The sequence below is a fragment of the Podarcis pityusensis genome (assembly GCF_964106645.2).
Source record: "Podarcis pityusensis genome assembly, chromosome: 6".
NCBI lineage: Eukaryota > Metazoa > Chordata > Lepidosauria > Squamata > Lacertidae > Podarcis > Podarcis pityusensis.
In genome coordinates this window covers 25,525,895-25,552,635 of record NC_138030.1, presented here as the reverse complement: position 1 = coordinate 25,552,635, position 26,741 = coordinate 25,525,895, and the positions used below count along the sequence as shown (strand labels likewise).

General features: G+C 40.3%; 1 protein-coding gene across 18 annotated transcripts in view; it reads right to left on the bottom strand.

Annotated features, from left to right (window-relative positions):
* Positions 1-26,741, bottom strand: part of PTPRT (protein tyrosine phosphatase receptor type T) — a 617,797-nt gene that overhangs the window by 426,335 nt on the left and 164,721 nt on the right. For all 18 annotated transcript variants that reach the window (XR_013987409.1, XM_081009187.1, XM_081009202.1 and 15 more), the window contains exon 2: positions 16,435-16,560. Coding sequence is in view for 17 of the 18 variants with exons in the window: in XM_081009187.1 (XP_080865313.1) it covers positions 16,435-16,560 (126 nt within the window). In the remaining variant the exon portion in view is untranslated. The remainder of the gene's footprint in view (positions 1-16,434; positions 16,561-26,741) is intronic.

Here is a 26,741-nt window from a genome sequence, read left to right as displayed (position 1 = left end):
TCACTAACTAACTAACTAACCAACCAACCAACCAACCAACCAACCCAACCCAACCCAACTCAACCCTAACATTTACCACTCTATATATACAACCCGGTGAAAGGTTGCATGAGTCACTGCAGGCTGCTGACTCATGCTGACCCAGCTTTTTAAGCATTAAAGAAACAGCGGCCAATTTTTAGCTGTGACAAGAAGAACACTGTTGCATTCAGGTCCTGCTTATGTGTTAGTCACAGGCTTAATCCAACAGGGTTCTTCTTATGAGGGGGGAGAAGATCCAGCGGTAAACTATGACAGAATCAGGAAAAAAGAGGAGCTGGCAGTGAGGATATCGGTCTTTTAAATTTCCTCCCTGGTTCAGCCAAGAGCCCTCATTGAGCTCCTTAGTGTCAGCTCCAGCATTGCCTTGCTCAGCTTCTGCTCCAGATCTCACAGTAGGCATGGATCATGGGCAACATGCACAATTGAAGCAAGGCAAGAAAGCAAGTTCCCACATGCCAACTTTCCCCTGTTAACAGTTATTCTATAAAGTCACTTCCATACAAGTTGAGTTATTGCACCTACACACCCACTTTATAAAAAATGACATACCGTAGCACATCAATCCTGTTCCACTTCATTTTTTTTTTCCGTTTGGTTTGGGGTTTTTGCTGGGTTTGGTCTGTTTCCATGAGAGGTGGAAGAAACATTGTCTGACTGGAATTTATATTGTCATCAGACACCTGAGAAATTGTTAGAATTCCTGCTCTGTGGTTGCAGTCATGGGATTGTTGTCTATCAAATGGCGGTGTATGTTTTGACTCCACAGAGTGGGAAGTGACGGAGACAGGATGTTTGTGTTACTGTGTTCCGTGAAGTGGGACTATTGTCCTTTGTTCTTTTCTCTTTGCTGTCTGATGCTAGGGAGAGAGGGAGCCATGTTGCAGTGCTCCATGTGTGTTTATCTGTAAATAAAGTAGACTAGCCAAAATGATGAGTTGCTGAGGTATGTCACGCGAACTGCGCAGACTCTGCAGATCCCTAAGTGTGCCAGTGTCTGTTGGCATTGGTCGCTGTGATGTTCAGGCTGAGGAAAGCTTTTGAAGCTCCTGAACGATCGACCAGGAGGGAGAGAACATGCCAGTCAGGCATGTGTCTCTGCCAAGGTCCTACTCGAGTGTAGGATGAGTTCCTGACAGAAATAACCTAAGTGAAGTGCTGAGTAAACCTGTGTGTGTTTGTTTCTTTGTTTTAAAGTCAAGCATGTTTTCCCCTCTTGCGAACAATGGAATTGCCTACTATTGCCTCCTCAAATTGCAAACCGCTTTGAGGTTCTTCCTGCAATCCAGCGGTATATAAATTTTATGAAATAAATAAATAAGGCTTTCCCACTTGAGATCCAAGGATCCCTAGATTAGCAGGGTTTCCTCACTCATAAGGTCAGCAACAGATTACAAACTTCCTGCGAGATAGCTTGCCTATCACTATTGGTTCTCCTCTGAAACAAGGGGATATTTTTTTTAAAAAGCTCTACCTTATGTTAAATGATGATGATGATGATGATGATAGTAACGATAATTTTATTATTTATACCTCGCTCATCTGGCTTCACTAAGCCAGTCACCTACAATGACTTCTGCAGCTCCAGAGTGTCTTGCCTAATAAACGCCTGCTTTTAATGGCAAATAAACCTCTGCTGGATTGATAGGAAGGTGCTATTTCCGAAGATGACCAATATGGGATGCTTCAAAAGAAGATACTGGGCAATCCAGGACTTGCTAAAAAACACACACACACAGATATATTCTCTTCCTATCTCTCCTTCCCTGCCAGGTCACATCCCTGAGTCCTTGATGCTGCTACCAGCCTGATAATGGTGATAATGGGAAGGTGCCAACAATCACAGCCAGGAGCGCTCACTTCTTGATTGCTTTCACTGAGCAGGAGGGGGGGAGCAGACTGAAAATAGCTCAAGTGTACCATTTAACACAGCCAGGGTGTGGTGATTTTATGGACCCCTGAGGAGAACAATTCATTCTGGGCCATTAAAAGCCTCCCTGGGAGTCTCACTTTCGCAACACACTTCTTTCTCCCCTCCGCATTTTTAAGGAGATGGTATCTGTGGGCAACTGATGAAGTGTCTCTGCAACTCTGTGGGAGATGTATGATTTCTGTACAAAAGTGCTTCTGGAATATATGCTGGACATGAACTGACCTTGCCAATTTTTTTCCCCACCTGGTGGGGAAGGGAGGAATATACAGTATGAGGATGCTTCCCCAGAAAGAAAACATGAACTGAATAGTGAAAAGGTCCTCTTATTAAGAAAAGAGTGATTTTAAACAATGATTGATAACCAGGTATTTTGCAGATATATACTCAAGAACACTTAGCAGATATTTAAACTCCCTTTTAAAACACCAAATCCATCATTTCCCCCAACCTTTAAACTGTGCATGTGTACAACGAGCAGTCCCAAAATAACATGTTAATTCAGGATTCAAACTAGGTGTTTTCTAGTCAGTTCCAATTGTGTAGCAACTGTGATAAGCCTACTAAGGGCTGCAAGGTGGAAGGGAAAGAAGCTGCATTATTCTCCCAGGCATGAGGAAATCTCCCCAGCAGACCACTGGTTCCTCTTATATTGATTATACTTTGTGTTCAGCCCTGGGTCTTGGTCTGAGAAATAGTCAAATTCTGGTCTTGTATGTGTGGCTGCCTGACTGCTATCTAGATATCCTTAACTCTCTGTTATCCTGTTGCCCTCCCAGCATGCCAACCTTTTTGTATCTGCCTACCTGTCTTCTGTTCAGCTCTTCATTTACACATTTGTTTCTGGATTCTTTGCTTGAACTTCTTGAGTTCCAGCAGACTGTGCCTTCAGGTCAGGGGTGAGGAACCTGTGGCCCTCCAGAAGATGTTGGACAACAGTTTCCATCATTCCTCACCATTGGCAATGCTGGTTGGAGCTGATAAGGAGTTGCAGCCCAACAACATTTGAAGAACACAAAGCTTCCCTGTCCCTGGTCTAGTCATTTAATATATTTAGTGACTGCATGTGGAACAGGGGATGAACTGATCTGCTTCTAACTTCCATATGTTCATTTGAAGGTCTGGACACATCTCACCTGCCTGTAGGGTATCTATCTAGAAATTTTAATGAATGTGGGATAGTTGGAAGCAAATATATTGAAAGAAATGCTACACACACTGTGGATCAGACCAAAGACCCATCTAGTCCAGCATTCTGTTCTCACATGCCAACTACATGCCTTCTTATCCACAGTTTCCAAAATTTCTGGGTTGATTCAAGCATAATACAGTGGTACCTCAGGTTACATACGCTTCAGGTTACATACGCTTCAGGTTACAGACTCTGCTAACCCAGAAATAGTGCTTCAGGTTAAGAACTTTGCTTCAGGATGAGAACAGAAATCGTGCTCCGGCGGTGCGGCAGCAGCAGGAGGCCCCATTAGCTAAAGTGGTGCTTCAGGTTAAGAACAGATTCAGGTTAAGTACGGACCTCCGGAATGAATTAAGTACTTAACCTGAGGTACCACTGTAATTAGAAGAATATTCCAAGGATGGCAACCGTTGAACCCAAACTCCAGCATTGCCAGTGACCAGGCATCATGGGAGTTGTGGTCAAACATTGTCTGAAGGGAGACAGGTTCTCAATCTTTATCCTACACTGCTGTAGACCTGGGTTCTGCCTGTGATTCTATGATGCAGTGTTCCATCCTGACTCCAGTCCAAAACTGCAATAACCTTGATCTCATCATCTACCTGCCAATGGGCCAAGACTCAATTACCCACAGAGAGAGGAATACATGGTTCTGCAGCTTGTACTTGCCAAAAGTGGCTGGTGTGCAGAAAAAAAAGAGAGAGAGCTGGCCTGATTCACAAGCTCCACAGGTAGCCAATTGGGGTGACAATTTCTTCTTCTTCTTGAATTTTTATTTTCCACTATATTAACTGTAACAGCTATTTACAACTATATCGAAAGAAAAAGAAAAAAATGGTAAACACAGCACCAGCTGACATTAAAAGAATATTATATCAATTCTAATTTAAACACATATGTTAATATAAGTCGTCCATATGTCAAATTGGTATCTAAACAAGATTGATTATTATAAGTGGTATGGAACATGGAAAAGTCTAGTGTTTGTCCTTTCCACTAGGCAATACGAGTCTCATAAATGCTTGCAAAGTCCACTTTTGTTGTACATCCATTAGTCTCCACAGCACAGAAATATAATTTAAGGGTGTATGAACATCTGCAAATAGTAAGAATTACTTCAAAACTAAGTCAATGCAGATAATAATATCTAACCAGAAAGAATACACCATAGGACCAATGTTCAAAACTTCCATTGTTCTAGGTGCATTTTGCAACAGGGGATTTCATTAGCGCAAGCAGTTTCTAAGCTGTGGGCACAGTACTGCGCCTAAGATTTCAGATTAAAACTGCAGTGTGGAAGGAAAGGAGGACCCTTTTCTGCCTTCCCACTTCTAGCTGCTCTTTGAACACTGAAGAAGAAACCCTCTTTAAAATATTGGGGGGAGGGCAGGGGAAGGACTAGACCATGTGAAAAAATGAACATAATATTTTAGCTGGAGTTCATTCACTTTCAGCTTTGTATTCTTGTTATTTTTTTAAAAAGTTCCTAGACATTCTGTTGTTGCTCCCATAACCTAGGTTTGCGGTGCCATTTAGCTCCTAGCTTTCATATCTCAGTTTCTAACACGGCACAGGACCAAAATCATAATGCCCAAATCATATGCCTCAAAGGAGCGTTGCCAGTGTTAAATCACCAGCTTCTATGTAAAATAGCCAATTCCTTCCCATAAAGGTGCTGTAGAGTCTAAGCTACCTGAAACATCATTTTTTGTTGAATCAAGCTCAATTTTAAATCTAATGAAACACTACATATAGCTGCTAAAAAATTTTTTTCACTAATTTGGCTCAACAGGACACTCTTAACTCTCTTTTCCAGTGGTTTCTAGTTTGTGGTCCGTGGACTCCAGGGGGTCCACATGACCCACCCAGGGGGTCCATGGTACCATTCACACAGCAAAAAACTATCACAGAGATATCAAAACTTTCAAAAGTGGGGGGGGGGTGCGTGGCTTGGCTTCTGAAACACAGGGGCAGTACTTAACTAATTGGCTGCCACTGCTCTATTTCATTCCTCTCTAAGATCCTGAACATCTAATTTACAACATTCCAATAAAAAATTATAAACAACTATTACAAATTTAGCTTTCTGTGATGAGATTTATACTTTAGACCAGTTAATAGGATCAGATGGAGAATCTTTTGCAATCTCAAACTTGGGATGACAGCTTTAATAGTTCTCTGGGGGGGGGGGGGTTGTAGTTCCACGCTGCTTTGTCACAGAGGTGCTTTATCACAAAATGGGTGTAAGCTTCCACTTATTTTCCTTTTCCTATTTGAAAAATCCTACTTCTGCTTCTGATCCTCTATCACTATTCAAAGGGCATTTGTGAAGGAAAACATGGTAACAGCAGAAGTTAAGCAAAAAACGGGGTGGGTGGGAAAGAACTTCCACCATCAAAACATTTTTTAAAACAGTTTAAAAAATCAAAAAGGAAGCCACCAACACCACAGCCATTGTAAGCACCTCCCACACCCCCACACCCCAAAAAATCTCTGTTCAAAACATTTCATCCCAACTCCTCTGAAACCACATTTCTATTGTGTGTTCATCCCAAATGGCTCCTTCCAAGTCAGGCGAATCCCCAAACAGGGTGAAAGTAGCCTAAGCCTTGTTACTAAGCAATAAATACATGAGCCTTAAATTTCAGGGGAATTCCAGACCTACATTTACAATACTTGCTGCAATTGATGTTGTTCTCTCAATGCTAACTTGAACAGTAATCTGTTTATTTGTACATCCTAAGTAATTTCTGGAAACACAAAGAAAATGCCTTCACCACCATTCATGCTCCTTAGGCTTAGATGAGAACAGATAATAATAATTCATGATGTGTACACAGTCAGATTCTAAAGCTGTTCCTTTAACAAGTCTGCATACTTCCTTGTAAGCAAAAATTAATGTATCCAGGTATGAGTCAAAAATATAGTAATAATTTTATCGCATTGCTTCTGGAATAATAATAATAAAAATGCTATTTCTAACAGCTGTTGACAACCAATGCAGCCTGATCAAAAAGACAAAGATAAATGTAATGTCTCAGAGATGCACAAGCTGTTTGATTTGAAACACACCGTTTTTCAGGGCTGTATACTGTACTAAAAATTTATCGAGTATGGAAAGAACTCCATCCCATTCTGGTTTAATGTGGACACTGTTACAAGGTGACAGACTGTGCCAGATATGCAAATCAATGAAACAGACCACTGGAGGTAAAAATCCCATAATAGGCTGCCTTTGCTTCTTCAGAAAGTGGTGAATTATGAGCCTCGTGAGGTCAATTCAAGGGTGCCTGCTATCATGGTGCTCAAATCAAGATCCTCAAAGCAGAGGTGTAGGAAGGGGAGTGCGGTGGGTGTGGGCTGCCCTGGGTGTCATCACTGAGGGGGGTGACCACAGGGTCTGGCCTGCAGCACGCCCAAGCCACACATCTCTCCTGGGGAGTGACACAGTGGCTTGGGCACCTGCAGGCTCTGCACTGCCCGAAATGGCTTTGTGGGGCTTGCGGACTCCATGGAGGTTCCATGCAGCATGCTCTGCCCTGACTTCCCCCGCCCCCAGGTGCAGGGCATATGTGCCACCCCGGGCGCCCGAGCAATTAGCTACGCCACTGCCTCAAAGCCAGGCACCAGTTTCCCTGCTTTGCTTACCACTAGGACTGTTGATCAAAAAAGGTAACTACTAAGAGAGACAAGAGAGTTGGTTGATTACAACACTCCTGAACTTGTGAATGATGTGATCCAGGAGAGCCAGTTCCACAACACAGGCTGCTTTATGGGTCTACGGCCTGCTCCTGCACTCCCTGAGTCTGGCCCACATGTCACAGAATGAAATCGCGTATGGCCCCACTTCACTTCTGGGCCATTTCCCTGCTTGGTGTGGAATGTCTCCTAGTTTGTTCCTCAGCTTGTCCTGTCACACTGTATCCTGCCAGATTGAGGTGGATAGTCATGTATTCTGCCATGCATTCATCTGCATTTGGATTTGGTTTCAGTGTGCACTACTTACCGGCAGATCAATATAGTTGAATGTTAACAATACCTTACTGTTCTAAGCAGAAAAACTTGAACAAATGGCATATGGAGTCTAACTAACCCTGTTAATATGCATATAGCATAATTATAACAGTTGCACAATTATAACAGTGCAATAAGCATTAGTTGTGAATTGCCGGACACCTTGCAACCCTAACACATGCTGGAAGCTGCAGTCTATGCATAATATCAACATTTTGCAACTGTGAGAGTAAGACAGATAAAACAATCACATAAAACATGGCTGTAATTTGATATTATTTCACAGAAATGACATATTTACCTTTTATTAATGTTAACCATATCAGGCCCTACAAGTTCCAAGGCTGGATGTTGATGGCTGGGGCAAGGTGGCTTTGTATTTAGACTCAGCCCCAGGATATGGTCAACTCTAGATCTAGGTCTGCTAGGTAGAGAGGTCTTTTGTCTGTTCACATTATTATTTTAATCTGTGATATTTTACTGTATTTTTTGTTTCTATGGAAGCCGCCCAGAGTGGCTGGGGAAACCCAGCCAGATGGGCGGGGTATAAATAATAAATTATTATTATTATTATTATTATTATTATTATTATTGCCACTGTTTTATTTACTGAATTTCTATACTGTCCTTATCTGAACATAGCATAAAGAGACATGATGAAAATACAAAATAAAACAAAAACAAACACAGACCAATAACCCCACTCCCACAAAGACATTTAAAAGCCCATAGACTGTTTAATCAGCCAAAAACCTGATTATAGATGAACATTTTCTTCTGGTGCCAAAATATATGTAATGAGGGCGTCAGGCAAGCCTCCCTAGGGAGAGCATTCCACAAATGGAAAGTCACAACAGAAAAGACCCATTCTCATGTTGCCACCCTCTGGACCTCTCATGGAGGGGAAAACACAAAGAAGGACTCCAGATGATCATCACAGGATCCATTTCAATTCAGATGGGGAGAAGTGATCCTTGGTTAATCATAAATGGTCCAGCTTCCAAACAATCTAGGTGCTTAAGCAGGTAACTGACACATATTTGGAAAAATGAAAACAGAAACACACAGTTCAATCATGCATTTAAAAGTGTATGTGGAAAGAACTTTCTTTATTTTTGCCCTGAATCTTCCAAAATGCAGCTTCATTTGGACGCATTTGAGTTCTAGTGTTATGAGAGAAACTTTTCTCTATCTACTTCCTCCACACAGTGCATAATTCTACCAACTTCTAACCTGTCACCTCTTAGCTTTTCTCTAAATTAAAGCATTTCCTCATAGGGGGGCTGCTCCAATCCCTTGATTATTCCACTTGCCCTTTTCTAAACCTTTTCCAATTCCACAACTGTACCAACAGTACAGTGATTGTACCATAGATTTGCAGAATGGCATTAAGATATCCACAGTAAGTTTTGTAGATGGTGACCGTGCCACTTCTGCACTGTGTACTGAACTGAGCAGATTGTTAGTATTTTTTTTAAAAAAGTCTAGTGGTAGCAGAACGGAAAAGTTAATAGCCAGCATTACTGAAGGTCATTTTGGTAAAACTGCTCATAAACAGGAAATGCAGTGTTGGTTTTGTATTCACAGGGCATCCTTACAAAATGATATCAAAGTAATTACACCAATCAAGTTAGCCCTGTTTAGGCCTCCACTGCAGCTAATTAGTTAATGCCTAGGACACACTTTGAACATATAAAATATGAAGATTTGCTGGTGCTATAAAAAGTGATTGGCAAGTCTTCTCCGGGGTACTTGGAATGCTAAGTGCATCTTGACTTCCCTTGTAAAAAAATCTATTTCTGTCTGGTTGTCGACAAGAGAGGGTCTTTATTTGTTGCATTATAGAGGCTTGCTTTTGAAAACAGAGGCCCATGGGCACATTGGGATCAGGAAGAGTGAACTAAGACACATTCTGTGGGACCCGGAACCAAACCGGTTAGCATCCAAGGCCATGCATTGCTAAAGGTCAAAGTACTGAAGAGGAATAAGTAGGAAACACATTCCCATGTTTTTATGTATGCAGCACCAAACTCCCCCCTCCCGAAGTCTAAATTTATCCTCTGTAGATTGCACATGTGTCAGTAGTATGGGCTATAAAAAGGTTGGGTTTGTTTTGTTTTTTACACCACTACGAGAAAGCAGAGGAAGCCAATTTTATACAGATACACACTACTCATTTTCATTAATGCAACCTGTCTGACTGAAGGTAAAATATAACACTTGCAGACACCAAATACACAAATAGCTTTAGGAGTCTTGAAAAACAGGATTACTTCACCAGGTAAAACAGAGACAATGGGCTGGATATTTTTGAATGGTTAAGTGGGTTATAAATGCTCTCGAATAATAAATAAATAAATCCAATAAAACAAATGCCTGGCTATCTTGTTCTTGTTATATTACGTATGTTGTATTCTCATTTTGTATTTTTATGTTGTGAATTGCCCTGTGATTTTCAGATGAAGGGTGGCACACTAATTAATTAATAAATTAATTAATAAATACATGCAAATGTTTTGCCAACCTCTCTCCCATCCCTAAACCTGATGCATAATGTAGAAGCTCTAAAGCCGTGCCAAAAATAAGCAAACAAGATTCTTCTAAGACCACCCCCTTTTACAAGAGTGCCAACTAACCCACCTACATGTAATCAGCCCTTGGCTGCCACATAGCATCAAAAGTCATATCAGCATCATATGTTTACTGCACCGTTTTACTACTTCAGTGGTCATACATGCCCACAAAGAATCCTGGGAATTGTAGTTTACTAAGGGTGCTGAGAGTTGTTAGAGATCAGTTACCCACACCTCTTCCTTTTACGTGCTAAGAGTCCCATGACCTATCTTGTTCTCTAGCTTCCAGCTCCCCAGTCCCTGGATTTCTTCACTGAGCCTTTTCTGAGATTGTAAGTCCATGTTTTAAAATAAGGCTGTGAGTATCTCACAGTGAACAGAGGGGTAATGATTGAACGTTTACACAAATCAGCTGGGACAAAGTGCAAGAGAATGAACTAAAGTTCCATTAGCCTCCCAGAACTAGTTTTACAAATGTCATTAATAGAACATTCATTCAAAAGGAAGGTAAGTGGAGAGGAAATCAATATTTGCTTCTTAATCTTCTAATTAAGTTGTTGCTTGTTTCCAATCCTGAGAAACCCATTATAAAAACCATTTGTTTGTAATGATCTAAAACAAAGTGTCTCCCCCTACCCCTAAAATTGTGGCTGGAAACAGAAATAGTTAAAATTGTTCTTGATTTTTTTATTTTATTTTTTGTTATTCAACAAATAAAAAGGGGGGAAATGCAGTAATTAGTGTCCATCAAGTGTCCTGGGACTAAAAAACAAAACCCTCACTGTAAGCCATTGATACAAGCTCATTATATCTGAGAACAAGGATTTCAAAGATTTTTAGGTGCTTACAGGAACTCAGAAAGCCCATAATTTAACTGGATTATACACTGTATGACACCCATGGTTCAGCTGCTTAAGAACATGTCTTTAAAGCATAGAATCATAGACCTGTAATGCTGGAAGGGATCCCAAGCGAAATCTAGTCCAACCCACTGCAATACAGGAATCTCAACTACGGCACCCATGAAAGTTGGCCATCCAAACACTGCTTAAAAACCTCCAAGGAAGGAGAGTCTACAGCCTACCAAGGGCATCCATTCCATTGCCAAACAGCTCTTGGTTGGGTTTCCAGACCCTTTATTATCTTGGCCGCCCTCCTCCACACTTGTTCCTCCTCTGCACTTGTGGACACAGTATTCCAGGTGTGCTCTGACCAAGGAAGAATAGAGTGGTACTATTACTTCCCTTGATCTGGACATTACCTGTTGAATTTTTTTGCTGCTGCTGCATCACACTGTTAACTCATGTTAAGATTGTGGTCTACTAAGATCCCAAGATCCTTTTCACATGTGCTACTGGAAAGCCAGGTGTCCCCCCATCTTATATTTATGCAGCTGGGTCTTCCTGCCTAAGAGTGAAATTGTCCCTACTGAAATTCAATTTTTGTTAGTTTGGGCCCAGTTCTCCACTCTGTTAAGGTCATTTTGAACGTATATTCTGTTTTCTGCAGCACTAGTTACCCCTCTGAGTATGGTGTCATCTGCAAATTTGATGAGCATTCCCTCAATTCCCTCTTCCAAGTCATTTATAAAGGTATTGAACAACAATGCGCACAGGATAGAACCCTGTGGCATCCCACTTGTCACGTTTATCCAGAATGATGAGGAATCATTAGTGAGAAGTCTTTGGGTTGGGCCAGACAACCAGCTACGAATACACCTAATAGTACCCTGGCATGGCTTGTTTTGAGAAACCCATTCTGGGTCTTAATAATCACAGCATTATTTTCTTCTTGTTCACCAACTGACTGTTTAATTATCTATTCTTAGACATTTCCTAGTATTGACGTCAAGCTCACTGGTTGGTAGTTGCCTAAATATTATTTTCCCCACTTTTTGAAGATGAGCACATTTTCCCAACTCCAGTCTGCAGGGACCTCACCTGTTCTCCAAGAATTCTCCAAGATCATAGGTGGAGATTACATCCGCAAGCTCCTTTAGTACCCTTGGGTACTAAATGTTTACATTAAACATTTACTAAACCTACTGCTATTTTTTCACAGTTCCTGTGAAAAAGAAGAAACTTTCTAGTTTCTTATCAGTGTGAACTTGATTTCATGGGAGTGAGCATGGCAATTATTCTTCACTCCTGTCTTCCACTGCCTCCTGCAGTTTGGTTAAACTCATGCTGGTAGCTTCGAGAACACTATCCAACCATCTCGTCCTCTGTCGTCCCCTTCTCCTTGTGCCCTCAATCTTTCCCAACATCAGGGTCTTTTCCAGGGAGTCTTCTCTTCTCATGAGGTGGCCAAAGTATTGGAGCTTCAGCTTCAGGATCTGTCCTTCCAGTGCGCACTCAGGGCTGATTTCCTTAAGAATGGATAGGTTTGATCTTCTTGCAGTCCATGGGACTCCTATTTAGAGCAGGGCTATATAATATTGGATGGCATGCAGATAGATTCATTACTAAATTGACAACTAGTCGAAGGGTTATGCTAATGAGAATGAAGATTCCTGGCAGAATTGATTTTTATTGCATTTCATATTTTGCATATACATGACAAGTTCATTCATTAATCAAAGGCAGAACAAGGATAATGCCCGAGAAGAGCCAAACTGAAGGAGAAAGCAGTTCACTTGTGTGTGTTTAAATGCATAACTGGTATTCCATTGTTCTGGATCTCATGGAAAGCCAGGGTGGTGTAATAATTAGAGAGGGTTTGCCAGACTTGGTTCTCCAGCTGTTTTGGGACTACAACTCTCATGATCCCTAGCTAGCAGGGCCAGTGGGATGATGGGAATTGTAGGACAAAAACAGCTGGAGACCCAAGTTTGGAAACCCTGGATTAAAGTGTCAGATTGGGACCTGGGGTGAGAGGCAGAATTTTAATCTCCACTCACCCATAATAGTTTACTGGATGAACTTGGGCCAGCCTGTGTCTGTCAGCCTCACAGGGCTGTTGTAAGGGGAGGGGGTAACCATTAACACCATAATTCTTATGGGAAAGGCTACATATCATTGTAATGATTAAAAACTAAACAAAATGGATCCACTTTCTAGATCAGTTGTGATCAACTTGTTTGTTTCCGTGGCAGTAATGGGAAGTTTTCTGCTCTTTGTGTCAGCAAAAGTGAGTAAGATACATAAGCTTGTGTGATGAGCAAAAGTGTGCCCAGCTGATGGGCAAAATTAGTTGTGAACTACGCAGGGCTTTTATTACACACTATTTAAAATACTTAATGGTTTAACTTGACAAATGGAATCACTAAATAACTTTAAAAGAAAAAAGAAAAAGCTTGGCCAAAGTTGTAAAGGCATAACACTTAACAATTTACCATATGAATCCAGACACACTGCCAATTTTCTACATTTTTATGTATCACCCTCTACAACCATTATTGCCTTGCAGAATAGATTTTTTTTCTTTGAGAAATGAAAACATAAATCTATGTCTGGTTTCCTGCATAAAGGTTCATTGTGTATAAGCTGCCAGGAACCAATATTTGAGTATTTTTTTAAAAAAAAATTAAAAAATTCCATAAGGGTACATATTGCCAAAGGCAAGGAGGAAGATCTGAAGAGAAAGTAACTGTACGGTAACTTAGATCCAGGACATACTCCTGATCTATCATTTTATATCTATAAGCATGGGAGCCCCCCAGGGAGAGTAGAGGAATAGGATTGTACAAATGGAAGTCCTGACACTAATGGGACAAATTCATTGGTTAAAACCCTTGGATTTTTTTAAAAAAGTGGGTAGGAAATTTCCTCTTATTGGTAGCTATTTTGCCCTAACCATTTTTGGAGCAATTCCCCCCATTGGAATTACCATCATGCTTATCTGTGGTTTGCTTACATAATATCAGAGGAGTCTATCTTTCAAAAATGCAAAAATCATACAGCTCTACAAGCCATTGAGGACTGACTGAATCTCTCTCTCTCTCTCTCTCTCTCTCTCTCTCTCTCTCTCTCTCTCTCTCCCTGACACACACACACACAAAATCAGGCACTTGAACACTTTTTATGAGGCTGTGTGCACTAGCACACTCAGTCTGAAAAAGACGCCAACAGTCATATTTATTATATTTATCATTTATTGTATGAACTAGCTGTCTAATGTCCACCAGTGAGTAGGTTGGCATTATGTAGCAATGCATGAAATTGTGATATCTTGATACTGGGGAAAGAAAACCACAAAGGTCTGTGAAACTAATCATATGTCATGCTTAAACTCAGGCTTGAGTGCAGGTATTAGCCAAAGAAATTAACAGTAATTTATTTAGAGGAGTGTTTCTTTAAAAAAAAATACAATGGGGAATGGGAAGGATTTCAGGGAATGTAGAAATGAACTCAAGAATGCACAGTTAATATCAGCACAGCCTTAATGGTACTCTCATTAAGGGAGGTTATTATTACTTACATAGAAACATGACTGCACATGCACACTCCAGTATAGCATAAAAACAAGAGAGCACTGCTAGAATATAAGCATCTAGCCATGAGATATCACCCATGAACTAACAATGAAAAGGCAGCTGGTATAAATTTCCCTTCAAGTATGCCTTGCAACCTGATCTGGCAGTCTTTCTGCAGCTAGAAGTGCTTTGGATATGGCATGCCAACAGTCATGATAGAACAATGTCAGAAAGTGTGATATTGTAGCAGCGACATCTGCAGTGGCATTTTGCTGCTATCACAGGCAGTTGTGACAGCAGAGATATTTAGATCTGGAGTGACAAGAAAGTTTCTCTTTCTCTGTTTCAACAAAGCAAACTAACATCTTGATTATTACCATTTCTAAAGCTCAGGGGAAGTCATGATTTCACACCGTTTTGCAGATCAAACCAATCTCTAAAAAGAAACTGCACTTAAACCTCACATCCTTTAAGAAATTAACTTTTCCTGTCCTCCAAAAGGCAATACTGGTATTAGCAAAGAAATATAATTAACAATTAATGAGTTTCGCACCAGTTAAAATGGGAAACCCCCATTTTGCTAAAGTCAACTTGAATGAAATTCTTTGTGACTTTAGTGGATGCTGAATGGTTCTCACTGTGGCGGTGAGCATCAGTTTGGTTTATTACAGCAGAAATATCTTCAGTAAAGTCAACGGCAGCCCTATCAGAAAAGGGGGTGCCAGAGAAAAGTAATATAGTAAAATAATATAGTAAAATAATAGGTGATATGCACCACATTTATTAAATTAAAGTTGGCTGTCTCTCAAAATCAAGTCAAAGGCGTGTCAAACATAGGTTACACATTTGAGAGTTAATCTGAGTGTCGTCATTTATTTCAGACACAAATCTCTCTAAGTACATGGGGGGGAGTGCAAAAATTAGGAAATTGTGTCCCTGGTTTGTTGACATCCAGAACTCTAAAATGGATTGAGAATTACCTGGGTTTCTCAGAGCCAAATCAATATACAATCAAATTAATGAAATCATCCCCACAACCACCACATATGTAGATCAAAGACTACCTGGAAATATTTGTCATTATGTTCTCTGGCGCAGCCTGTATGATGACCCAGGGGAAAGCTATATTAGAAAACTTTCATCTCCTTCATTAATGCCAATGATCCTTATTAGATTGTTTATATGTTGTCTAACAGTGACAAGTTTGTTACTTATCATGCAGTGAATATTGCTGTGGCAACACAGAAATTGAGAGTGTGCTTTGTAGAAACTAATGTAGATAATTGTATCAACCTTTAATCTTGTTTTACTCTGTCAGATGTTACTATTAAAAACAGTAATCAGATGTAATGCAGGTTTGGTTTTGTACTAAAATGTGAACCGAGTTTTCTAAAGACCTAACTGGTTGCACAATACAATTTATTTATGTTCTTTATTTAACCAATTGTTGCCCTACCTATCTACTCAAAGCAGTTTGCATTAACCATTAAAAACAATAACGCAAACATACATTGCAAAGCTAGCAAACCACTTCAAGAGCCAATAAAACCAAGCCACAATTTTACTCAAAAAGGTGAAACTTCCATTACAATTACCTAGATAAAACTATTAAGAAATAGGAAACAGAAAGCCAGCTCTTAAAGACAAAGGTTAAGTTTAATTCTCTGATGTTGAGAAGTCATCATGAAGGGGGCTAAATGTATCACCTGGGGAAAACAAATTCCAAAGCCTGAGTGCAGCCACTGAAAATCCCTTTTTGTCTCATCATTAACTGTGCCTGAGACATTGACAAAAAAAAAAAAAAAAAAAGCCTTTCCAGCAGATCTTCAGCAGCATACAAGTTCATATGAAAGGAGGCAGACAATTGAGATACCTTGATCCTAAGCCATATAGGACTTTAAAACCAACAGTTAGCATTGCTCCTAGAGGATTTGACTGACAGGTGATTAGCCTTTACATTTTGAATCCAAATTGCTACATGAAAGTGGGGGAAATGGGATTCAAAACCAACATACTCTGGGCAATGACAAATGTTACTAAGTACTGGTAACAACCAAAGCTAACCACACTCAGAATGGCTTCCAATGTGAAGTGTCCTAGCTTATAATGTCAAAGTGTAATGTCTACTATTCTGGAAAATGATATGACAAGCTGACTTGTTATTCCTGTCCGTATCAGCCAACATCAGCCCATATCGCAGTTTTGGAAGTTCTCACCCCGAGATAAATAATTTTGTTTAGAGGCTTTCTTACCCAGCATGCTTTTTACTCACCAGTTGGGACAGCAGGATCCATTGTTGGTTTCTCCCAGGTATTAATCTGCTCCCAAGTAAATCCATTGGTCCCCAGAGCCACACTATAACCACAGTTACTGTAGTGTTCATCAAACGAACAACCACCTAAGGAGAAAAGAGATGAATAAATACTTTTGTCTTAATTACTTCTGTCTCGTTATGTTACTCCATTTAAATCAGTGCCTTTTATATTTAAAAAACTTGCAGGGGGAAAATAAAATGAATTTCTGGAGCATTAAATTGTTTCCACTGCCCTGGGGGTATATAGCAAAGATTTCTGAGTCTTAAATGTATACTTGGAACATATGGCTTGTCTTTTTTAAAAACTTAATAAGCAATTGTTTCTTAGGTCACTTTTCCTAGTCACAGCTTTAAATCTTCACAATATAGATAGTAGTGTCATATGCCACACATTAATCTGAAGATTTGTGCTCATATCTCAGTTAATGGTCCCTGAGGCATTGTGCAGTAAAACCTAATGTTCATAAAAGATCACGCAGAGGGGAAGGAGACAACTTCATATTTGAATAAGCAACACATTAAAGTTTGGTGCTCCCTTGCCACTTTGGTTTCCGTTTCAAAGTGCAAAAAAGAGTGTTGCAGTTACAAGTCTTCCTCGTTTTATGTGCCTTTCTATTCTAGTTTTTGTGCACTAAGGTCCAGATTTATTTTTAGTAGCATTAGCAAAGGGCTACTTTAATCCCACCCCCATTCCAGGTGAGTTTTGCATTAAAACAAAAAGAAATCTCTTCTGGCATTGATATTGCCACATGCTTATATATGAATATGAACTTACAAGATTTTCATAAACTGATAATAAAGTATTAGCACAATCTAGATCTGTTAAAAAACAAAGCTCTGCACCCCCCAGTTCAGTTTAATAGGGAATCTAAAACTGTTATGACTTCTCCCCTTTTCACAAAAGTGGATGAAATTTGCAGGTGCAGCAGCCCTTCTAGAACAAATTATGTTTTACAATATGTCGCCACGGAAGGAGAGATGATTATAGTGGCCAGCATATCCGGCCCATGAGCAGTTGATGTCACCAGTACCCATGCAGAGGTGCTTTTGCTCCACACTAGGTTTCATGGCATGTGTGGAAGAAATGAATGCTTGCTTGACCTGGTTATTGATAGAAGACCTGGACCTTTCAGTCCCTACCGAAAAGGGATGGTTTACATAGCACATAAAGTAGTACAAGTGAGATCTGTGGCTTCACAGAAGCAAATTGAGGACTATAAATTGAGGCCTTTAATGACTAAATCTAGGAAAAGTCAGACTCTGAGGAATGGACCCTGGCTTAGACGAAAGAAGGAAAGTTGGAAAGATCCCTCTATGCAGGGATTAATTGACTTTTGGGACATGGACTCGGGCCTGGAGGAGATTGAAGTTTTGGGGGCCTCGGGACTTGGAGGAATCTTGAAATATGCCCTGAAATACTTTATGGACTGTAGCTTTAACTATGGAAATTTGGCTGATCTGTTCAGAAGGAAGAAAAGGATTGACAGGTTGGAGTTTCCCCGAGATTTGCTTTTTAGCATTAAAGAAAATGAAGAAGACCTGCAGAAGGGACTTGGAAAAGAGTTAAGAGCCTCGGACATAAGATCACCAGGTTGATGGACTTTATGGAATTGACGGAAAGGACTGGCAGAATCTGAAACCAGGGAGAGGAGATGGTGGAAGAAGATTGGAAAATTTAAAGTTTATATATAGACTTATGGTAAAACTAATGAGTGATAGAAAAATGGTGGAATGCTTTTTTATGGGCTTAGCAGAAATGTTATAAGGAGATAAGTATATATAAGTATTTTAGTTTTAATGGAAAATAAGGTTAAAAAATACGTTATTTATAATATGATAGAAAATGGAGAAAGATGGAAAGGATTTGCTGAAACAATTAAATGAAGTGGAATACAAAAAGGGAGGTGAGAGGAGGTCGAGGAAACAAGGAAATGAAAGATAGAGTACGGAAAAGAGAGGATGTATGTTTTTTTGTTTGTTTTTTTTAAATTGTTTTTGTTTTGTTTCATTTAGGGCTAAGGTTAGGGAGTGGGGTTTGTTTAGTGGGGTTTGTTTAGTTTAGTTTAATGTGTTTAGTTTTTGAGTTTAGGTTGTGTTTTGCATTGTTTATATATTGTATTTTTTTTTCTTTTTTTTTCCTTCTTTGTCTTTTTTTCTGTTTTTTCTTCTTCTCCTTTTTCTCTTTTTGTAATCTATAAAAGTAATAAAAATTATTTTTTTTAAAAAAGGAGTGGTTGTCCCGCAAAATCTGCATGGTACCACATTGCCCACATGCAACCTGGAATCACATAGTCACTATTAAACCTGCTTAGCATTCAGGAGAAAAAGTCATAAATGAATGTATCCAGTATTCAATGTAAGCTATCCCTGTCCTAGTTCTCCTACGGAAACTGGAGTTTATTCATCTGTCATGCTAGGTATGACATATTTTGTTTCCTCCTCCAGTCATGTTGGAATTCTGTTCACTCTTTGGAATTTAGGAAATTCTTAAAGCAAATTAGCAGGGTTGAAAACACCCCTGACTTGCTCTGCAAGTGAAACGCCCAAGTAAGACTGCAGGATGCCAACCAAAAGGGATATAGGTTTGCTATTTGACTTCTATTCCTCCCTATAAGCCACATTCTCCACATACGTACCCTCATAAATTCAGTGTAACTTGTGTAACCAAACTAAATTCAGTGTAACTAAACTGGAGTGGTTCAGTGTTAGACAAGAGAAGGTCAGCACAAGGGTTTAGTGTCTTTCTGTCCAGTATTCACGATCTGCTTCATTTTAAAAACATTGCAAGGAAATAAAAACACAAATGCCTGGTGATGACTTACTCAAACAGTCACTATCTGGCCCCCATCCCATATTCTTCTTCTAACTATTGGGGGCGGGGACTAGTTCCTGCTTTCACTTCTCCTTATGAAGATTGCCCAAAGCTAAATTAATTAAGCACTCCAGATGACTTCCAAATATAGATAGGTAATTAAGCATCTTTATGCATGGCTACTTTTGTGGGCTAATTTTTAAGAGTTGTAACCAAATTGCACTGAAAGCAAAACGTCAAGATCATTTTGGGGGAATGCTTCTTGAATAACATACCTGACTTCTTTGGAAGAAAGCAAAAAGAGAATTTTGATATGATTCATGAAGGATAGGCCACATGAATGCTTTTCATTGACCCATGCACCCCACTGCATCAAATGAGGATGTTCTGTGTGGCTTCTGCTGATAGGCCACTGGGCAAAGCATTCAAACAATTGCTTCACCACATCTAGAGTAACCCCTGAAAAAGCAACAGCAGGACCTGATCCTGCCTTTTTTCCCTAAGAGCTGATAGGGAGATGCGACAATAGATAAATAGATATTTAACAAAACAAATTCCTGCATGGCAGGGGGTTGGACTACAAGACCCTCGGGATTCCTTCTAATTCTATGATTCTATGAAAATGTAAAAAGTAACAAAACAAAACAAGCAATAATAGCTCCATAAATTGAAGGAAAATTGCAAGGATAATGAAACTGAAGTAAGCAATCAAAGATTATTTTATCAACAACAGTAGAGGAAGGTGAGGCAAAATGAGATTTCTCAAGACCAGATTAAAAAATGTTGCAATTGTCAGGAGCTGAGAACAGGAACGTCAGGGTTTTTTATGCAAAGAGGGCCCAACTGTCTCATACAGAAACTTTTGTGCCTTCCACGTAAATATGCAGAAACACATAAGCATTGTCCATTCTGCTCACAAAGTTCTAATGTACTATTAAAATAATTACTTGTCAAATGGATTTCTAAGAACCCGTTTCATACCAAGTCCCACCTTGAATATTCCCCTTAAGGCTGAGTTCTCTGGCTGAGTTCCCTGGGGTGTAAATTGTTTTAACAATGTAATTAAACACTTCTACAACAGGCCAATGTTTAATTGCTTGTCAATGTCACAATGTAAACCAAGTAAACAGAAATAACATAAAGGGCATCATTATCTCATGAAGCAGACAGCTGCAAAGAATATGGAAGAACGTTCACATATTAATTGGGGCTAACAAGGAGTGACACTAGTATCTGGATTTTGGACACATTCAGAGGATTAACAGATTTTAAAAGAAATTAATAAAGAAGAATGTATTTTATGCACATACATGGAAAGACTCCTGTCTTTCTCTAGAAGCTCAGACTATTGCAGGGAAAATGTCACTTCAAATAATTATTCAACGTATTTATTGTGATCACCATTATTAAGCTATCCTAAAGACCGGTAGATCAGAGGAGATCATGTTCTTTACGGCATTATTTATCATCTGTTGCTAAAATTACTTATGGCAACACGAGTGCTCCTCAACAACATTATGGTTAAGATAATGCACAAGAACAAGGAAAAGAGCAAGTACACATGCATATAATTAGATGGCATCACTTTGCCAAATTTTGAGTGAAAACATGCTATCAGGGTTTTGGTAACACACTGGATGGTGCAATAAGCCATCCATCACTCCTGTTCCACTAGCCTAAGAGGTTTCTGCTTGCAAAATGGTACATTCATGTGTTGCAGAAGGACTTAGGTATAAGCCCCACCCCACCAAAAGCAACTCAGAGGCTACCTACAATTTTGGACATTTATCATAGCTATTGGTTATCAGTGCAATTGGTTTCAAACAGCCATGGTACGAAAATGTTAGAAGTCAATATACAGTCTTAAAAACAAAGTACAAACCTACCTAGGTAAAGGTAAAGGAACCCCTGACCATTAGGTCCAGTTGTGGCCGACTCTGGGGTTGCGGCGCTCATCTCGCTTTATTGGCCAAGGGAGCTGGCGTACAGCTTCCGGGTCATGTGGCCAGCATGACTAAGCCGCTTCTGGCGAACCAGAACAGCGCACAGAAATGCTGTTTACCTTCCCGCCGGAGCGGTACCCATTTATCTACTTGCACTTTGACGTGCTTTCGAACTGCTAGGTTGGCAGGAGCAGGGACTGAGCAACAGGAGCTCACCCCGTCGCGGGGTTTCGAACTGCTGACCTTCTGATCGGCAAGTCCTAGGCTCTGTGGTTTAACCCACAGCGCCACCTGCATCCCGCACAAACCTACCTACCAACCACTTAACTAACGGGTGCATTTAGACATTTCAAATACCCCTAAGAAACATTTATAATATGAGCAGTTGGAGTGTTATTTTGGACAGGAAGGAGGACAGAGGATATATTTCTTGCAGCAAATAAATAAAGTAGTTGAGAGTTGGTTGAAAATATAAAGAAAATGATACAGTTTACAGAAATGAATGAGAAAAGAAAAAGAGTCTTGCTGAATCAGAACAAATATTCATCTAGTCCAACAGCCTGAATCTAACAATGGTCAGCCCATGAGCAAAGCATGAAGACCATGTCCCTTCCCTGTTGCTTCTCTGCCAGACACTGGCATTCAGAGGCCCCTTGGCTGTCAACAGGGAGCTGCATCTATTCAACCATGCTCTCCTTGAACCTGCTTCCAAAGGTGCTTTCAAGGGCACTCTTATGGAAATGCTCTCTATATCTCTACTGTCCAGTCCTCTGGCACAGAGGCAATTTTAAGGGAAGGTACATATTTTTGTTCAAAGACCTTTCTCCCATGTGCCACGTTAAATTTCAACTTGTTGATGAGCTGCAGAATGTCACCTTCATCTGACTTACTTCTTTGGACACCCTTCCTGCAGCGAGAAAACAAAACAACTCAGCCATGGGTTTCCACCCAACACTTTCCTGGGTGAATACTGATGCAAACAAAGAAGACATTCAGCTTCTCTGCATTCTTTGCACCCTCCTGTGGAAATCCTCTTATTAATCTGTCCCACATGAAGCCGAGACAAAGAACAAGTGACCTCCCAGCACGGAAAGAGAAACCCAAATAAACAAAGGCTCCCTTGACCCACAACAAGCTTGCAGTTGTGACTCATTACGGCAAAGGCTGAAATAACCCCTGTTTTACATTGTGCGCTGGTAACAATGCTGCCGTTCCTCTGAATGATCCTAATTAATTTTGAACAGACCTATCATCAGTTACTGAGTCTTGCCCCTGGATTAAATGTAAACCAGCCTTGCATAAATTGAGTGCTTTCTTTGAATCTATAATTGAATTTGCAGAAGTGTGTGCCAGGGGGGTGTTTAAATAAGTGCACAAATATGATAAAAAGGACTTCACGCCATTATATCTAATTCAGTAAGCAAAAATAATGGCAGGGCACGTACCAATTAGCTTTTGATTTATTTATTTTAACAAATCCAATTAGTAGAATGTTTTATAAAGTCATCCAATGTCAAAAACTCGTGGACTCTCTAAAGAAAGAGCACTGGAAAAGGAGAAGAAATTAAGCTAGGCTCATGGGGTAAACGGTACTACTTTTAAATTGTGCAGAGGAGGGGAAGGAGAGGAAAGCTCTATTGTGCGAGAAGAAGTCCCTGCACTCATAGAATAACTTTGTTGGGTAGAAACCTAAACCTATGTAGGGAACACCCTACCTAAGATTAAAAAGGATAGTTATGTCCAGGCTTGGTAGCACGCCTGGAGATGCTGCAGATTGAACCTGGAGCATCACAGCACTTTTTGGAGAGGAGATGACTACCTTCACAAAAACATTGAAAAACTTTCTGTGGCATTGCATTTTTGGAAAACTGAGATAGGTACAACCTTGACCCCAGGGACTCTACAGGAGGAATGTTATGTACTGAAGTTCTCACCCTGGGCCAGCAGGGGGATACTGTAGATAGTTATGCAAATGAAGGATCGAAAGTGACGTTCAGTGATTGGATAGTTTGTATGCAAATGAAGGATCAAAAGTGACGTTCAGTGATTGGATAATTTTAGAAAGTTGCAACAGTTACGTTGCTGACTGAGCCCTTCAGTTCAGTTCTGTTCTGGCATTTGAATAAAGAAGAGTTGTTTGAAGAATCGTCTGATATGTTCACCCACAACTTAACAAGGAACTCTGCTGCGGGCAAGCTCAATCCTCAAGCAGGCACTTGCTGTGTTAATCCACAGCTGGAAAGGCAGGAAAGTACCTTAAAGACTAACCATTGAAATCCAATGACACATGAGATGAGACTGCTCATGCAAAGGGACTTCACTTCCTCCCCATGCCTCCCCAAATCTCCTCTGGAGAGTTCCCCTAAACCTTCCAGAGCAGATGTTAAGGACGCACAGGGGAGGCGCAAGTAAGAGGGGAATGGACTCAATCTGATGCATGAGTGAAATTCTGTTTTGCTGATGCACAGATATGGCTGGATACAACCCTAACGGATTTACTATGGTTAAAGCTTTTATCGACTAGAATGAAACTTTTACACTGTGAATATTGGGTTGTTGCACAACACTTCATCTATAAATTCATTTTCTAGCAGGACAGTAACTGCGCCAATATTCCTAATTTAGGGCTCAATTACTTCCACACACAAACCTTTATTCCCAGGCATCAATGCAACCATTATCTGTACCAGACCTTTCAGTAGAAAAGGGCTAAATCCAAGTTTGACAGTTTAGAACATGTTAAGAACTATCCACCCACATTATAGAGGCTCTAGGTCTCTGATTACTAGTTAGTTTTGCCAGTGGAGCACATCTGATTTGCAGTGGGCCTAGAACAGGTAAGCACACTTGCCACTAGTACCACTTCCTACACCCATGGTCCTCTGTCTTTTGGCCATCTTTCCAAGCCCTTTCAGGAAAGGTAAGGACACCTACTAACAGGGATATAAGGATGAAATGGAGAAAAACGTGAACAGAACTAAGCATTTTTCCAGAAAGCAAGGACCCCCTGGCCTCTCTTTCCCTGAACTGCAATGCAACACCACACAATTAAGGAAGAAGGTCAAAGCAATACCAACGAGTGCAAATGTCTTGGAAAAAGATAATGGATATCTTTACAAGCCATTGCAGTAGCAATTAATAGAAGCAAAGATTTCCTGAAACCCTAAAATTTTATGACAAATTCAGATCAAGAGTAATTGAACAGTTGAATGATAAAGGTTCTGTTAGGTTAATGCTAAGCCCATTAATTATGATAGCTTTGCCTTAAATTATAATTTTAATTGGCACCACGAAGATCCTTTTAAGAATGAACCCTTTGCATAGCTGTTGTGTCCTAGCACTTTCACAAAACTGCATATTTGATTATATTTCTCCAAAGGGTGATTTAAATAGACTGTTCTGAGCTCAAAAAAAAGTTGGAAATGGTTGTTCCATCACAACCCAGATGTAATGATTTCATGTGCAATCCTCACCCCACCACTTCCAGGTGGGGCTTATCTGTAGCCCAGCCAAGCATGCCAACCAGGGCAAAAGGTGTGGAGCATCAGGGCCCATACCATAAAGTGATGGCAGCATGGCCATTTCAGGATCTAACTAATCCCAGGCCGGCTCAACCCCTCCCATCCCAAAACACCATTTAGGGGTTTTCCAATGGTGAGATACCTTCAAGAGGCACTTCTATCTCCCTGCACTTTCAGCAGCCATAAGAGGATGCTGAATGCCAGCAGAGTGATGCTGGCATCACTCCTCAGGAAGAGCCTGACTGGGTCTAGCAAAGGACTGAAGCCACCCAAACCCCAATGAAAAAAAGGGGGGGTTGGATTGTTCTGCTGTTGACATTTCTGCAGCATGAGGTGGGAAAGTAGACTTTAATAAACCAAACATTAATAATAATAATAATAATAATAATAATAATAATAATAATAATAATATATTTATACCCCGCCCATCTGGATGGGCTTCCCCAGCCACTCTGGGCAGCTTCCAACAAAATATTAAAATACAGTAATGCATCAAACATTAAAAGCTTCCCTAAACAGGGCTGCCTTCAGATGTCTTCTAAAAGTCTGGTAGTTGTTTTTCTCTTTGACATCTGGTGGGAGGGCGTTCCACAGGGCGGGCGCCACTACCGAGAAGGCCCTCTGCCTGGTTCCCTGTAACTTGGCTTCTCGCAGTGAGGGAACCACCAGAAGGCCCTCGGAGCTGGACCTCAGTGTCCGGGTAGAACGATGGGGGTGGAGACACTCCTTCAGATATAACCAACACAAGATACTCTGTAAAACTCTTAACTTGTGAAAATTCCCTCACACCTGATAAGCTTCATCTACCAAGGGCTAGTACAAAATAGCCTGAATAATCTGGGGAAGGGCTGTAGTTCAGCGGTAGAGCATCTGCCTTGTGTGAAGAAGGTCCCAACTTCAATCCCTGGCATTTTCAGATAGTAATGGGAGACACTCCATATCTAAAACCCCAGAGAGCCCCTGGGGTCAGTGCAGATAGTCCAATGACCTCACTCAGCTCAAGCAGCTTCTGAATGTGAAGTTTTGGCTAGTCTCCAGAGGAGAGGCTGAAAAGAAATCAAGTCACTCTGGTTAAACCATTGAAATCGCTCCCACAAGCTGTAGCAATGGCTACCAACCTGTGCGGCTTTAAAAGAGGATTATACAAATTTAAGGAGGATAAGTCTATAAATGGCAACAAGCCTTGATGGCTGTGTCATTTCTCCACTGTTTGAGGCTGTACGTCTCTGTATACCAGTAGGCCTCTGATTGGCTACTGTGAGAACAGGATGCTGGACCACAATGGGCCTTCATATGTCCTTATGCACTCACATATTCAAACTGAATTTTCCTCTAAAAATTCAGATGTTTTGAGAAGCAGCCTCCGATATGTGAAATGAATGGTGTCTATTTCAATGCCCAAAATGTGGATTGTTCAGCATAACCCTGGAAAGCATTTATGGGAGCCCTAAGCCAATTAGGAGAAAGGTCGCAGTGAGTAGTTTAGAGTGGGGATTATCAAAACCGCTGAGCCAAACCCTGCAGCTCTCTCAGTCAGCACAGCAATATTTGTGGCAGCATAAGGATAGCCCCATCCTCTGCTGATTGTTAGTGGGAGATTCAGTTCAGTACTTTGATAGCCAACACTGATATTGTGGTGTCAAATTGCAAAAGGTAATCCAAAATAAACACACCAATCATCACTTTAAGGAACACTTGATTATCTCAGCTCTTAACACAAGGTATATATTTCACAGTATATATTTCTATCATGGATAATAATTTTGCAGACTCGGCATTATAATATGATGCATATTTAAAAAGCATCAAAAAGATAAAATTCGTTGCAATCTTCTTTTGGCATTTTTTATTTACAATTAAAGGAGCAGAAATGAAAAAGATATATGGTTCAAATGGACAAAATCACGTTGATGTAAACATTAAAAATTAAGTGCAATTTGTAGGCTGAAAAGCAACATCACAGCTTCAGATACCGAAACTCTTTACTTC